Here is a 17,072-nt window from a genome sequence, read left to right as displayed (position 1 = left end):
CCCCCCCCCCAACAGAGAACACATTGAAAATTCACTATAAACCTATTTATCAATACATAATTTTGCTATAGGCAGTTTGTGACTTGGAATGCAAGTTCCAAATAAAGTGAAAAACAAAGCACAAAAACATAGAAGTGTATATAATATTTCTTCATTTTTATAGGTAAGTAAACTCATCTGCTCATTTATTAACTGTCAAAATAGGGAAAATCCTAATAGTTTGTTTTAGCAGTACTATAATCATTCTTTCAGTGACTCATAAATTGCGTACATATGTAAGAAATCAGATTCTGTATAACCTGGAGGATAAGTGACATTAATCATCAGACTTGCTTTCAACTACACATCCAATTTATTGACTTTGTGTGTCTCTTAAAACTCCCATCATACTTCTATGCGTCTGATTGGCAGGAAAACCATTGCAGGAGGATTAAGATCTTGGGAGACTGTTATTACTGTGTGTCCGGCCTGACCCAGCCCAAAGCGGACCATGCTCACTGCTGTGTGGAGATGGGTCTGGACATGATCGACACCATCACGTGAGTGTTTGTGGCCAAATCTCATTTTGTTTTAACAGCAGTCACTGAGCCGGCCAGCAGCAGCAGCTACGATCATCTGACAGACTGTATTTGAAAGCTATAGTGATTTTATTTGTGTGTGTGTGTGTGTGTATGTGTGTGAGAGACCTGCTCCACTATATTCATTTCTCTGCTCTGAATTTTAAGGTGGCTTTCACTGCTGCAGTCTCTTATCACCTCACACAGGTGCTAGAATATGCACACACACACACACACACGCACACACACACACACACACACACACACACACTGGTCTGGATTTTAAAGAGGCTTTCACTGCTGCAGTCTCTTATCACCTCACACAGGTGCTAGAATATGCACACACACACACACACACACACGCACACACACACACACACACACACACACACACACACACATGCATACGCGGACCAGAACTCACACAGAAAGACATCTTTCTCTCTCTCTCTCTCTCTCTCTCACACACACACACTTTCTGTCTCACATTAGTGCAGATCTCCTGCTTTGTGCTGGTAGCAAACAGAGAAGAAATTCCTCCTGCCAAAGCTTTCTCTCTCTTCAATCATCAGATCCGGCATTATAGTGAGGGATGAGAAAAGAATAAAGAGCTTTTGAAAAAGAGGCAAAAAACCTGACTCTAGTTTTCTAGATGGGAAAATATAGTGTTCAGGGTTCCCACAGGTTTTCACCAATGAATTTTTCTAGGACCTTTCTGTGATTTTGTTTGTTATGGTGATTATACGTGGTGATTTAAAATACATTTAAGATCTATTTGCTATAGAACTTATTGTATATGATTCATCCATGCATATGTTCCTTTTTTATTTTTTACCTTAATTTTGTTATCGAAATGTCAAAACTCAGTCTTTTTGTGATATACCACAAATTTCTTTCTGGCGGCATTGCCGGACATCTTTAATCATTTAGTGTTATTTTAGTGTTGTTGAGTTACTATTGTGTTTTTTTTTTTGCCTTAGTTTTCATTTTAATTTTAATTAAAAAAAATTTTTTTTTTTTGTGTGTTTAAACTTTAATGTCCATATAGTTTTTAGAAATGTTTACTTAGGTTTTAGGTATTTTTGTACATCGAGTTAAACAAAATGAATATGACTAGCTGAAATAAAATACTTTTTAAATTATTTTATTTGATTTTATTTCAGTTAATGTTATATTTTAAGTAATGAGAATGTTTTTAGTTTTATTTTTAGTTATAATAACCCTCATCGAAACTTGATGAACAAAAAGTCCCACCCTATATGTATAAAACATTTTTTCTTTTGCATATTCTATTTCACTCAAATTTGTCATAGTATGGAAGAAAATAGCTGTCGCTACTTTTCATCGCAATTAAAAAAAAAATTCAAATCAGTTTAATCTTTTGATCTACTAATGAATGATTTACAATGGTTTAACAAATTAATAATAAAAAAAAACAATAAAAAACAGACAACTTGGACATCACTATAGTTTATAAGCAAATGTTATTTTCAAGTAATATTTAGACAATAAGATATTGAACAGCAGATTATAACTAAAAATTTGAAGGACCTTTCCAGTTCCCTGGTTTGGAATTACAATTTCCTGATATTTGCACTTTTTCTTTTAAATCAGTTAATTTATTTAAACGTTTATTTATTTAGCACTTAAATAAATTGTACTTTGGATGAATGTTTGAAATTATGTGCACTCACATGAAATAAAGGTTCCAGTCAAAGGCTATCAATGGCTTATAAAAAGCTCTATTGGTTGCCAGCATTTTGATATCGCCTAAATTTGGCAAAATGTATTACCTAAATTAGTAAATTAGTATGAAATGTTTGGAGAACCCATTTCTAAAACTGAATCTGTAACTGAAAACTTCTGTTTTTTAATTCTTCGTCTTCATTCTTCTGTGGATGAAGAATTATTTCGACTCATATATCGAAAATGAAAAGTTGACCTTTTTTGTGAATATATAATCAGGTCTGTTGCGGAAGCGACTGAGGTGGACCTGAACATGCGTGTGGGTTTGCACACGGGCCGTGTGCTCTGCGGGGTTCTGGGGCTCCGCAAGTGGCAGTATGACGTCTGGTCCAATGATGTGACACTGGCTAACATGATGGAGGCAGGAGGATTGCCTGGGTCAGTCACTCACCACATTTAAAAACATGTTCAGATATTTATGCCATTTCTTCCTATATGAGCAGAAAGGTGAGAGTGTGATTGTTTGCCCCTCCCCAAACAGGAAGGTTCATATCACCAGGGCAACGCTGGAATGTCTGAATGGAGATTACGAGGTAGAGCCGGGATTAGGCCACGAGAGACACGCTTTCCTTAGCAAACATGCCATCGAGACATTCTTCATCGTGCCCTCACACAGACGCAAGGTACAAACACCTCATCATCACATCATACAAAACATGAAACCACACTATAGTAAAGCATTTCACTTCAGGAATGTGGTGTTTTTTTTTATTAAACTAAACTGTAAATAAAGTACAAGGGAAACTTGCATTTTTTCCAGAATTTGACTGGATTGTGAAAAGCGGGCATAACTTAGGCAGTAATATTATTGGGTAGTATTATGTTTCTCTTCCTCCATGACTACATTGGCTGTAAAGATTTGGTAATTTTACTGGTTGAGAAAATGACTGCTTTTGATTAACAATTATTGACAACAAAACAGAGCCATTTACCCATTTAGCTTTTTTAAAGCACCTCTGAAGTCAGTTGATGAGCAGCTGTCTTTCCTTTTGAAATAGGAAGTGGGACATTTAAATAGACTATATTTACAATAGCTAATAGACTATATTTACGATACAGCCATGAACTATTTGCTTCTTGTTATTGCTATTTTATTGCTAAAGTTATAGTAGTATTCATTCCTGTGGACAATATAGGAATTATTCATTCTTAAAGACGTTCTCAGCATGCAACTGGACAAACGATTGTTGTGAACTTTGAAATTTGTATTCATCAAACAATCCTGAAAAAAATATACCATGGTTTTTACAAAAATATTAAGCAACACAACTATATTCAACATTGATGATAATAATAATTATAAACCGTTCTTAAGTAGCAAATCACCGTATTAGAATGATTTCTGAATGATCATGTGACACTGAAGACTGAAGTAATGATGCTGAAAATTCATATTTGATATCACAGAAATAAATAGCATTTTAAAATATATTAAAATAGAAAAACATATATTTAAAATTGTAATAATATTAAAAAATGTAGGCTTTTGATGCATTTTTTCCATCAAATAAATGAAAAGAGACATTTTTTAAATATCTTACCAACCCCAAATGTTTAAATGGTTGTTTAAACACAAGTCTCTCTAAGGTCTGATAACCTTAACACCCATAAGATGTCTATTTCTGTTAAAGCTTTGAGTTTCTATCTTAACTGTAGCTTCCAGATCTGAGAGATGAGTGCAATGCAATAAAATGATCCACACATGCACAATCAAAAGCCTTACAAACATCCTAGTCCATCCGGAGTTCTTTACAAATGGATTAGAAGCATCTTCTTTATATCACTTTTTTAAGTCACTACTTTTTTTTTCAGCCAACAGTCACCGCAGCCATTTTCTCACATTCAGTTAATCTCTTCTCTTTCCTCATTCCACATTTCTTCCCACCCCCTCTTTTTCTCTCTCTCTGCAGATTTTTCCTGGGCTGATCCTATCAGACATAAAACCAGCGAAAAGGATGAAGTTTAAGACAGTCTGTTACCTGCTGGTGCAGCTCATGCACTGCAGAAAGATGTTCAAGGCTGAGATCCCTTTCTCCAACGTCATGACCTGTGAGGATGATGACAAGGTGCGTGATTATTAGCAAGGAGGACCAGTGGTGGCAATGGCCTGCCACTTTTTTCACATCAAATAAACATAGTTGACTGATATTAAATAATTTTCTAGTTTGTTAAAATTGTTTTAACATCCGGAATATAAGGAATACCCTACACAACCTTTGCCAAATTATTATTTTTTGCCTTGATTTGCAGTCTGAACAAGCCAGCCTGCAGATTTTGGACAGTTTGAATTGACAAATTTCACAGAAATTGCATAGTGTATGATAGTCACAGACTCTGTTTGATACTGTTTGATATTTTGAGACAATTTTAGAACACATTGTTTTCATTTGTCATGTGTCTCCCAGCAACAAGGCGTAAGTTTCTGTGTGAGTTTGTTGTGTTCAGAACAACAGAAGTGTATGATACCTTGTGTCTTTAAATTCTTCTTAAAAGTCATGTAATGTATTCCAGCCTTACAGTTGTAACATCTGATATTATTTCAAAGAGTTAACTATTTAAAAAAAGAAAATAAGACAGATGTCTGAACCAAACATCTACCCACTGACCCACAAAATCCCTGCGTCGACAGCAGCAAAATGAATGAAAGTGATAGTTTAGTCATACAAATGACTGTGATTGGCTGAACTCATACTATAATTACTTATACAGTACAACAAAACTCTAATGAATATTAAGAAATATTTATATTTAAGTGTATATTACACCTGGCTATGAAGGTCATTTGGTTTTATTTTGTCCAAACATAAACAGATTTAAAGGGGTCATATGATGTTGCTAAAAATAACTTTATTTTGTGTATTTGTGTTTATGAAATGTGTTTATGTGGTTTAAGGTTAAAAAACCACATTATTTTCCACATACTGTACATTATTGTTTCTCCTCTATGCCCCACCTCAAAGCTCATCGTTCTGAAAAGCGAGGTGTGCTCTGATTGGCCAGCTATCCAGTGCGTTGTGATAGGCCGAATACCTCAAGCGTGTGACAGAAATGTTACGCCCCTTACCATATTGTGATGCCGTCTCCCGGCACGACCAGACAAAACCAATAAAACTCATTACAAACGAGGCATTTGTTGCATCCAGTGGGGACATAATTACGGATTATAATGACTTATACTGTCTTTTTATGCGCTGCTTTGCATCGCACTGCGTAAACATAAAACCATGTCTGCATTTGTGATCAGAGAAATGACAAACAACAAACGCTGCTCTACACTGCTCAAAACTCACATTTGAACCATCAGTGGCAAATCCTTTAAATGAAAACGTACTTACAGACTGTGAGTCAGAACAGCCGGCATTGTAGTCTACTCTACCAGGATCAGGAAACAGTCCTCCATTAAATGTTGCACACATCTTAATATTTGGGTTGAACTGCTCTGGAACAGTGTTGTAAATACAACTTAACCACTGATTTCTAGTCGTGTCCTTCCAAAAGAGCCGGCAGCTAGAGCTAGAGGCCGGCGGACTCGCGGCAACCACATGTGACGACCCCGGGCTGGACTCCACTTCGTCCACGGTGAAAGCCGATCCGGTGATCCACAGCGCGAAGTTGATGTATTCCCTCAACGACCAGCACGGATCAGCTCTAGGCATGACGAAGCGGATATCGTCCTCTTTTGGAAGGCCAAACAAAGTAGTTTCGCTTTCACAACGAAACACACGGCAACAACAATACTACAGCGAGAATCAAAATTACGCCTTCTTTCTTTGCGTGAACATTTGGGCAGCGTTATGCAAATCTTCCCACATCGTGACGTAGACATGTGGGGGCGTGTTAGAACAAGCCGTTTTAGGTAGGCGTGGTTGACTCTTAACTTTTATAAAGAATATCTCTTTGGATTTGAGACTTTAGTCTTTGCATCTTTACGTATCTTCTTTATGTACCAAGAGCTTGTAACACTCCAAAGAGAAAGGAACAATTTTAATTGTATCATGTGACCCCTTTAAGCATAAAACCACTCCTGTTACAGTTTAAGATTACTGAGTTTATGAGGTAAAATTGGTAACACTTTAGAATAGGGAACACTTATTCACTATTAACTTGAGAAATTAAAATTAATTGTGGTCTGATGTTCAATCGAAGTGGCATATAAGAATGGTCTGCCCTAATTTAGTCAAGTGTATCTGCACAACAACCAAATTTACAAAGGTTTGGCTCATGAATATTGAAAACTCAATTAATATTTATGAGCTAAGACATCACCATGTCATGATGTCACAACCAGTCATTGAAAAGTTCCATTGCTGCTGATATATTGTGATTGCTGTTTTTTTTAAATCCTCCAACATTTATTAATCCAAGATCCCAAAATCACCCGAAGTCACCTTTCACACCCACACAAATCACATTCACTGTGTTAATCCAGTGCAGTTTCTAATGCCACTCCTTCAGATGAGTGGATGATTGCACACAGATCCAATCACTACTGCAGATTTACTGTTCTCATCATGTCTGACTCTCTGTGTGTGTGTGTGTGTGTTTTGACTTGTATCAGTGCATAATTAAACATCTTATCACCATTTCATGTGTGAGAAAATATGCTGAGATGTGTTGAACACCCATCTGTCACCATGTACTGTTGATGTGTGTGTAGATGAGTTTAAAAGTACACGTGAGTGTGCTGTTCTTTCTTTTTACCTAATTGTAATGGGGTAGTTTACCTTAAAATGAACTTTTGTAATCATGTACTCATCCTCATGTCATTGTAAACCTGTATGCACACAAATAAAGTCATTTTGTAATGTTAACTCTGTCAAACTCAAAAAAGCACCATAAAAGAGGTCCATATGACTCCTGGCAATATATTTTAAATCTTCTGAAATCATATAGCTTTGCATATAGAAGAAACCAAAATTTATGACACTATTTCCTGAAAATCTTCATTTCAGTTGGAAGTTATTTATATCTAAACTTGAATTTTCAAATTTGGAATCTGCGATACTGTAAATTTTCCCTGTGTTTCCAGAGACGAGCGCTACGAACAGCTTCTGAGAAGCTGCGCAATCGGACGTCATTTTCGGCAGGCATGGTGCAGAACTCTCCCGGGACCAGAGTGAACCGTTACATCGGCCGTCTGATAGAAGCACGACAGACAGAGTCAGAGACGGCAGACCTCAACTTCATTACCCTCACATACAGGAGCAGAGAGAGAGAGCAGAGAGTGAGTACACACTTGACCCACAAGGCTGGCTTAAATGTTTAATGCATCTGCATGATGGGTAAACATGTATGTGAGAGCAGGACTAGTTGTCACATGGGGACAGTTGTCACAGAGAGGGTTTGAACCTTTTAAAATAGAATGATTTCTTGCTACAGCTGCTGGTTAAATGAGTAATCTCCATAAAACCACAAAGACATACATCTGACCCCCAGATTTTAATGTCATTTTTAAAAATAAATGTCTGGTTTTAAATGTTATACATTTATTTAAATTATATTTAATTGAAATGTTTGTTGGCCAAAACAAAGGTATGATAAAGTTTCCTTTTACATTTTTGCTGTGCCATGAATTTTTTTTTTTCTGTTTTGTTATTTAAATATTTTACTGTTTAAATACAGCTGAAAAGTCAACAATACAGTGTTTAATGGCAAGCTGAATTGTGACAACTTACCCCATATAGTGTGACAACATGCCCCGCTGTTGGTCAACTGTATTAAAATTAATTGTTTCAAAAGCCAAGACTTTAAAGGAAACTACCACTGAAAATTCTGGAGTCTTTTTTTATGTGTTTGAATGAAGTCTCTCATGCTAACCAAGCCTGCATTTATTTGATCCAAAAAACAATAAAAAATATTGTGAATTATTGCAATTTTAACAATATTAAATATTTCATTATCAATGTTGAAAACAGTTGTGCTACTTCATATTTCTATGTAAACTGTGACACATTTTTAGGATTCTTTGCTGAATGAACAGCATTTATTTGAATTAGAAATCTTTTGTAACACTATAAATGTCTTAAATGTCACTAAAGATCCACTTAAGACTCCTTTCAGACTAAAAGTATCGATTTCTTAAAAAAAAAATTGACCCCAAACTTTTGAATGGTGGTGTATGGCTATGCAGAAACTTGAACAAAATAAACCTACTCTAGGAAATATTCGCCGAAGTGAAAAGTGTGACAACCTGCCCCTAATACAGCAGTAGTGCATTGGCAGAAGTGACATGGCGAAATGTGAGAGAGATGGATTGAAGAATTTCCTCAGACACACACGCCGCATCCCCCGCATTGTTCTGTTGTGCTTCGTGACTCCCTGTCTCCTCTCACTTTCAACATCCTCTCTCCCCCTCATCTCTCTCGCGCTCTCCTTTCTCACTAGCTCTCTCCATTGCTCTGTTCTCTATTTCTTTGCCTATATTCAGTCCTCTCCAATCCCTCCCATCTTCGATTCATGTAAGACGTCCACCCACCCTAACAGAATGGGGGCAACAGTAATGATTTGGGAAAATCTGTCAGACTCACGACATATATTCTCTCTCTCTCTCTCTCTCTCTCTCTCTCACACACACACACACACACATGCTCGTGCGTGCAGGAGCGCAGTGGCTTTCCCTGCTCTCTCTGGGAGTATAATGAAATTGCATCTGGCTCTTATAAAGAGGGGAATGCTGGTTTTATACTCTAATGAAGCTGACGCACAAAGCAGCGTGTTGCATTGATCTCCTGCAGGCTGCTACTTGTGCTACATGTTACTTGTGACACTTACAAGAGATACAACAAAGCATATGCTTACATGAACACACACAGGTCTTTCTTCAACTTTGGACACTTTTACGTATAGATTTTTTATCAGAATTGAACTATTTAAATGTTTTAATACATTTTTTAAATTTCTTAGAAACTTTACAATGTCTCATTGTTTATCTTTGCTACTTTTTAAAATGCCTGTAGATTTAAAGGGGTGGTTGACTGGTTTTATTCTAGGCTGTAGTCTAATATGTGTTAATGTTTCATTTAAAAAAAAAAACCGCATTCTTTTTCACATAATTTATCTTTATTCCACACCGCTCTGTCCCTTCTCCTATAAATCCTATAAATCGCTGATCATTTCCTGCTTTTATGAAGTCCCTCCCTCAGAACTATGCATTGGGCTCAGATTGGTTAGCTGGTCCAGTGTGTTGTGATTGGCTAATTCGCCTCTAGCGCGTGTCTAAACGTCACGCCCCTCGGCTCAGCGGCATGTGCTCTGGTTGTATCGTAAACAATGACGTTGTCAATATTGTTTATCAATTTGAGCCCGATTGAAACGCAGAGGATATTATTGAAGAGGATCGTGCAGAACCTGTGCAAGCACATGGCTCTTAATGGTATGTTTTTTGTTTGTTGTTGTCTCATACTTTTAGAAACGCTGTTATTTGTAAATGCTACTGCTTCTGTTTGCTTTTAATATACAGTTTTATCCAGATTAAAGCTTTAATACAGTACGGCAACCGCACGCGCATCCATGTTTAACGCTTCTCATAGCTATGTGAAAATAAGTGTATAAATGGAACAGTCCATTGTTGGAGCTGAGCTGATGATCTGAATGAGAGAGAGAGAGAGTTGGGCAGGGCGACGCGAGGAACAGTATTAAGAACCGCTGCTTTAGAACAAGGATTTTTAAACTTGTGAATCCATTAGAATCGTTAGAAGACAGAATTGCGATTCATATATGAATAGATTTTTATGTGCACCGCTAGTTTTCTCTTCCTCTTCTCTAAAGCAGCACAACATGGCCTCGCCCCCTTGTTACATGTTCTCGAGGGTGGGGTTTATCTGGGTTCGTGACGTAACGAACCCAGGAAGTAACTCGTTGTAATCCCTATGAGCCGTTTTTGTAGGCATTAAGCTGCCAGAATTTTAAAAGACGATATCTCCGTTTGCATTGCACTGAATACAGTGTTGGGAAGTTACATTGGAAATAGGTTACAGATTGCAAATAAGTAGTGTAACTATTTCAATTACTTTATTAAAGTAATGTAACTGATTACAATTACATTTATTTTGTAATTTAACTATGTAATTTAGTTACATGTAACTAGTTACTCCCTGGCACTGAATGGATATATATTTAACAATTCTATTATTATTAGTTTTACTCAAACTGTCCATCAGTTGTGGCATCATTTTCATCACAGCCAACAGTTTTGCACTTCATGAAGTTTGTTAAAGTGTTATTTGTTACCAAGGAGACAACAGGGTTGGTGAATAGCACACATGTAATAAGAGATGTAAAGAACACAAAGAAAAAACATAAATATCATTTGAACAGAACAGAATATTTTTGTGTGTTTTTATTTTCAATCAAGCTGTAATTTGATCGAATCTTGTGAAAATATGTAATTGTCTGGAAATTGTATATAATTGTGTGTGTTTAGGATTAAATGCTAGTTGTAAAATTAGCCACAACAAGACAAAAGAGTCAAACTTTAATTTAATAAAATAAAATAAATAAATAAGCCATTCCATTGTTGTCATTTCCATCACAAAATTAATTGTGGAATAAATATGGTGGAAATTACATTCGTGCATGATGGTGCAGGGAAAACCTGTTTTAGGAGATTATTTTCCAAACGCACCCATACAGTAGTTGAAGAAACACCTTTACACACATGTACTGTAGATAAACTGATTGCATAATTGCTACAACCTATCAAATTGTCTCTGTCTCTCTCTGTCACGCAGTATCAGCAAGTGTATGACGATGCCTTCATCAGTGCGGTGGTTATCTCGCTTGTCCTCACCTCATTTTTTGCAGTGGTCTATTTTCTCATCATTCCTCAGTATGTAAATCACACACACAATACCTGATACATCAACATAACAAACCTTTTCTTTATTTGCTAGACACACTAAATTGATCACACATTTTAGATGCTCAGGTCACTGCATCACACAACATGCATGCATATAACATTCTCCCTTTTTCTCTTTCTTTCTCTTGCTGCAGAGGTCTTCTGGTTGTGATTCTGCTGGTTCTCTGTTTGTGTTTCCACATGGCAAGTGTGATGTACCTTCACATCACTCATGTGCAGGTAACACTGGTATCCAGGTTGGGGACTCTCCATAGTCATAATGATTTTTCTATTGTACAAACTGTATTTTCTATCCCCTACCCCTAAACCTATCCCTCATTCAAAACTTTCTGCATTTTTAGATTTTCAAAAAAGATAATTCATTCCCAATTTATATTAGGTGGCCTTAAAGGGTTAGTTCACCCAAAAATGAAAATTAGCCTGTGATTTACTCACCCTCGAGGCATCCTAGGTGTATATGACTTTCTTCTTCCGCCGGAAAGGTTTCCACGCACAACAGATACCGGAAGTGAGAGAAAAGTGTTTATTACGTTTGAAATATGGATATCTTTCTTACAAAAACGCATAGATTCGTGACACCCATGACAGGGTAGACATATCTTATAGTTTATGCTTTGAATAATGGCCTATAATTAACAAAAAAAATGTGTGGGAGCTCAGCTAATATGTTTCTATAGTACTTGAGTGTCTACTATTTATGATATGACATAAAGTGAATGGGAAATTAAAACCCACATTTTTGAGTATTGTAAGGATTGAACGCCACTCACTCTATCCTGATATTGACCCATAACTCCGATTGGATTCGTCTGAAAGAAGAAAGTCATATACACCTAGCATGCCTAGTAAAACACAGGCTAAGTTTCATTTTTGGGTGAACTAACCCTTTAACTACTACGTACTTACATAAAAAAATATGTACAATGTACTTATTGTGTTTATATTGTATTGAAAAAACACTTTTGCTGCTGCTGAGGTGGGATACGGTAAGGTTAGGGACAGGTTTGGTGGTATGGGTAGGTGTAAGGGATGGGTCAGCAGTGTAATTATAAATGTAGTTACAGAAATTAATTACATTCAGGCATTTTTTTTAAATATAAGTACAATGTAAAAGCATATGTGGACATGAATGACACCTAAAATAAAAAAATAAAAAATAACTTGGACGTAAGCAAATACCCAGAATACAACAGCAACAACATAGCATCCACCCCGGGCACTCTAGCACCACCAAGCAATCATCCAGAATATCTTACAAAAAGAGCACCATGGCACCACCTTGGAAACATACAGAACATCCTAGCAACATCAAAGCAACTACATAGAAACACCCTAACAACCACCCAGAGTAACTTAGCAACCGTCCAGATTACCCTAGCAAAATTGTAACAATCACACAGAAACACCCTAACAACCGCCCAGAGCTCCTTAGTACCACCTCGGAACCATTTAAAACATCCTAGCAACATCAAAGCAACCATATAGCAACACTCTAACAACCACACCGCATTTCCTAGCAACCATCCAGAACACCCTATAAATACCCTAGCAACTATCTAGCTCACCCTAGCAACATTGTAGCAATCACATAGAAACACCCCAACGACCACCCAGAGCTCCTTAGTACCACAACCATTCAAAACATCCTAGCAACATCAAAGCAACCATATAGCAATACCCTAACTACCACCTAGAGTTCCCTAGCAACCATCCAGAACACCCTATAAACACCCTAGCAATTGTCCAGATCACCCTGCCAACATTGTAGCAATCACATAGAAACACCTCAACGACCACCCAGAGCTCCTTAGCACCACCTCGAAACCATTCAGAACATCCTAGCAACATCAAAGCAACCATATAGCAACACCCTAACTACCACCTAGAGTTCCCTAGCAACCATCCAGAACACCCTATAAACACCCTAGCAATTGTCCAGATCACCCTGCCAACATTGTAGCAATCACATAGAAACACCTCAACGACCACCCAGAGCTCCTTAGCACCACCTTGAAACCATTCAGAACATCCTAGCAACATCAAAGCAACCACATAGCAACACCCTTACAACCACCCAGAGTACCTTAGCAAACATTCAGATCAGCCTAGCAACACTGTAGCAATCACATAGAAACACTCCAACAACTGCCCAGAGCTCCTTAGCGCCACATTGGAACCATCCACAATACCCTGGAAACATCAAAGCAACCACATAGAAACACCCTAAAACTCCTGAGAGTACATTAGCAACTATTCAGATCACCTGTGCAACATTTTAGCAATTACAAAGAAACACATCAACAACCATCTAGAGCACCTTGGCATCACCTAGGAACAATCCAGAACAAAATGGCAGAAACTTTGTGGTAAACACAGAGCATTAGCCTAACAACCACGAAGAGCACCCTTGCACCACCTAACAACCATCATAACAACACCTTGGAAAGCACCCAGTTTGGCGTGCCATCACCTATAGTAACATCCCAACAGAACATCTAAGCAACCACATGACAACACCTAGCAACCATCCATAACTTCCTGGCACCACCTAGCAATCACCCAGAATCACAGAACAATCACCCAATGCAACCTAGCAGCACCTAACAATCATCCAGAACACCACGGCACCACCTAGCAGCCACATAGCACCTTAACAACCACTCAGAGCAATCTAGCACCACCTTACAACCATCCAGAACACCACGGCACCACCTAGCAGCCACATAGCACCTTAACAACCACTCAGAGCAATCTAGCACCACCTTACAACCATCCAGAACACCACGGCACCACCTAGCAGCCACATAGCACCTTAACAACCATTCAGAGCAACCTAGCACCACCTAACAACCATCCAGATCATCCTAGCACCACATAGTAGCCACACCGCAACACCTTAACAACCACCCAGAACACCCTAGCCCCACCTAGCAGCCACATAGGAACACCTTAACAACTACCCAGAGCGACCTAGCACCACCTAACAACCATACAGAACATCCTAGCACCACATAGTAGCCACATATCAACACCCTAACAACCACCCAGAGAAAATTAGCACCACCTAGCAGCCACATAGCACCTTAAAGGGATAGTTCACCCAAAAATGAAAATTTGATGTTGTTATCTGCTTACCCCCAGGGCATCCAAGATGTAGGTGACTTTGTTTCTTCAGTAGAACACAAACGAAGATTTTTAACTCAAACCTTTGCAGTCTGTCAGTCTTATAATGGAAGTGAGTGGGAATCACGGCTTTGAGAGTAAAAAAAACCATACACAAACAAAACCAAATTAAACCCACCTGCTCGTGACGATACATTGATGTGTAAAGACACGAAACGATCGGTCTGTGCAAGAAACTGAACAGTATTTATATAGTGTTTTACCTCTGATGCACTGCAATGTTTGAACTGTCCTGAGCGCGTCCTGAGCGCGTCCTCGACAGCCGGCACGTGGCGCGTCTTCTTCTTCTTCTTCTTGCTTTACGGCAGATTGCAGACTTATAAGTGCATTACCGCCACCTATCTCTCAAATGGACCATTGACACTCCTAATTGAGATTGTAGATAGAGTGTCAATGGTCCATTTGAGAGATAGGTGGCCTACCACCTAACAACCATCCAGAACATCCTAGCACCACATAGTAGGCACATAGCAACACCTTAACAACCACTCAGAGCAACCTTGCAACACCTAGCAGCCACATGGAGGGAGGCAAGACTGAGCAGTCGACTTTTATCTGCTCCATTAATGAGTCCCGAATTAATTCATAAATGATGCTTTTACACTCCAATTATTGGTTGTAATTATCTGTTCATTATACCCGGCACTGATATTCTCAAGGTGGATAACGCATTTTTGTTGTAGTCGCTTGTTTAAAGATCAAATGGAAGTACACTGCTATGAGATGGACATTGCCGATGTCTCAAACAAAAGAGAAAGAGGTGAATCGGATCCACCCACCCCGATAAAATCTCAAAGTGGGAAAAAAATCTAAAAGTCACCTGGTGGATAACGTATTTTTGTTGTAGTCACTTGTTTAAAGATCAAATGGAAGTATACTGCTATGATATGGACATTGCCGATGTCTCCAACAAAAGAGAAAGAGGTGAATCGGACCCACCCACCCCGATAAATTCTCAAAGTAGGAAAAAATCTAAAAAGTCACCTGGAATCGACCCATCCGCCGATGTATCTAATACTGCTATCCTTGAAGCGATCAAAGCACTTGGGGTCAAAGTTGACGAGCAGCATGAAGACATTAGTGCGCAACTAAAACAGCACAGCGCCATGATCACCAGCATAGCAAAGGCTGTGCAGATTCATGCCGAAGAGTTGAAAGAATGTAGAGAAAAAGTGAACATGATGGAAAATCAAGTGAGCATGCTCACTAAAGAAAATGGTGATTTGAGAAGCCGTGTCTTAGATCAGGACCACATGCATATACCAGATACAATTATAACTGATTAATTATAGTCTAAAATAAAGAAATGTCTTTATGTGTGTGTGTGTGTTAGTTTGGGTGTGTGTGTGTGTGTGTTCGTTTGGCCATCTACAGCTTTTTGTGGAATGTGTTTGAAATCAGATTGCAGGATGCTCGTGGGGCTGGTTCTAATCTTACTTGACGGCGAAGAACCATTTGGCAATTTACACCCCTTATACGAACGTAAAGTTCCTGACCAGAACTGTAATTTATATGCAAATGTCAAAAGGCTAAAAGGGGTCTTTTAAGCCATAAACAGTCCAACTATCATGCATGATCCTACGCAGACGCTACAAGAGATATAAGAGAAGATGGTCCATTCGCATCAAAGGAATGAAGGAAAAGCCTAATGAAAACATCAGGGAAGATGTGCTCCAACTTCTTTTTAAAATTACCCCTGAATTCGCTTCCAACTGGGTGACGCGGTGGATGTTGTGCATCGGGTGGGAAGAAAAGAGGTGAACAGATCCAGAGAAGTAATCATTCTCTTTGCTCGTAGAGGAGTGAGGGATGAGGTGTGGAAAAGAACGAAGGACTCAGCGGTGTGCAAGAATGCTGGAATCAGATTCGCGGAAGATCTAACAAGAGAAGATAGACTGGCAAGACGAGCGATGTGGCCGAAAATTGAGCAAGCCAGGACATAAGGAAAGTCGGCTGGATTTCGGGGCCCTTATGTATACATAAATGGGAGACGTATTTCAGAGAACTAACTGGTGTTTGAACAGAGATTTTCATCTGAAAGATGAGATGGAGGACAAATAATGCGGGACTCTGCATTACTTATTTCGTTTGAACTTTTGTCTAGTGATAACGTTTTTGGAAAAAGTTCAAAGTTCAGTATTAGTGAATAGTTTTCATGTTCGTTATTATCTGAAGTTTCATTTGTGTCTTTAAACTGTAGGGGTGTGAAAGGGGTATAAAAGGAATTTTCCTTTTTTGCAAAAGCCAAAAATCCGATATTTTTCGGAAACACATTCGGAAGCTTCTGACGTTCCTTTCTGGCGTAATGAGTGGGGTGATGATGTATTTTAGTCATGGCTCGAACCGATCTGCTGGGGTCGCTGTTTGTTTTCAGAAATGTCCTGGTAAAATCATCTTTAACAAAGCGGATGACGATGGTCATTGGCTAGCAATGGTTCTCAGTTTAGATAAATTATTTTTCATTTTGATAAATGTGTATGGATATAATAGTCGCATCCAATAAAGAGTTGCTTTTTTCTATTACTAATATCATAAAGGATTTGAAGTCCACTTACCCCACAGATTTTATTTAAATTGGTGGTGATTTCAATTTGACTCCAGATGAGTGGTTAGACAGACATCCCTCTAAATATAATGCCTCTCAAATCAATGATATTATTCACAATTTCTGCTCCTCAAACCACTTGATTGATAATGCCAGATCAAGAATTGATTACTGGCTTGGC

At 38.3% G+C, this 17,072-nt stretch overlaps 1 protein-coding gene across 1 annotated transcript in view; it reads left to right on the top strand.

Annotated features, from left to right (window-relative positions):
- adcy1a (adenylate cyclase 1a) overlaps nt 1-17,072 on the top strand; it is a 55,411-nt gene that overhangs the window by 23,455 nt on the left and 14,884 nt on the right. Inside the window, exons 5-11 of the mRNA XM_016267017.1 lie at nt 412-539; nt 2,523-2,681; nt 2,785-2,926; nt 4,214-4,369; nt 7,333-7,527; nt 11,033-11,130; nt 11,298-11,382. Coding sequence (XP_016122503.1) covers nt 412-539; nt 2,523-2,681; nt 2,785-2,926; nt 4,214-4,369; nt 7,333-7,527; nt 11,033-11,130; nt 11,298-11,382 — 963 coding nt within the window. The remainder of the gene's footprint in view (nt 1-411; nt 540-2,522; nt 2,682-2,784; nt 2,927-4,213; nt 4,370-7,332; nt 7,528-11,032; nt 11,131-11,297; nt 11,383-17,072) is intronic.

Source organism: Sinocyclocheilus grahami, unplaced genomic scaffold (genome assembly GCF_001515645.1).
Source record: "Sinocyclocheilus grahami isolate Dianchi unplaced genomic scaffold, SAMN03320097.WGS_v1.1 scaffold35.1, whole genome shotgun sequence".
NCBI lineage: Eukaryota > Metazoa > Chordata > Actinopteri > Cypriniformes > Cyprinidae > Sinocyclocheilus > Sinocyclocheilus grahami.
The sequence above is the reverse complement of the archived record's forward strand: the minus strand, read 5'-3'. Positions and strand labels throughout refer to the sequence as shown.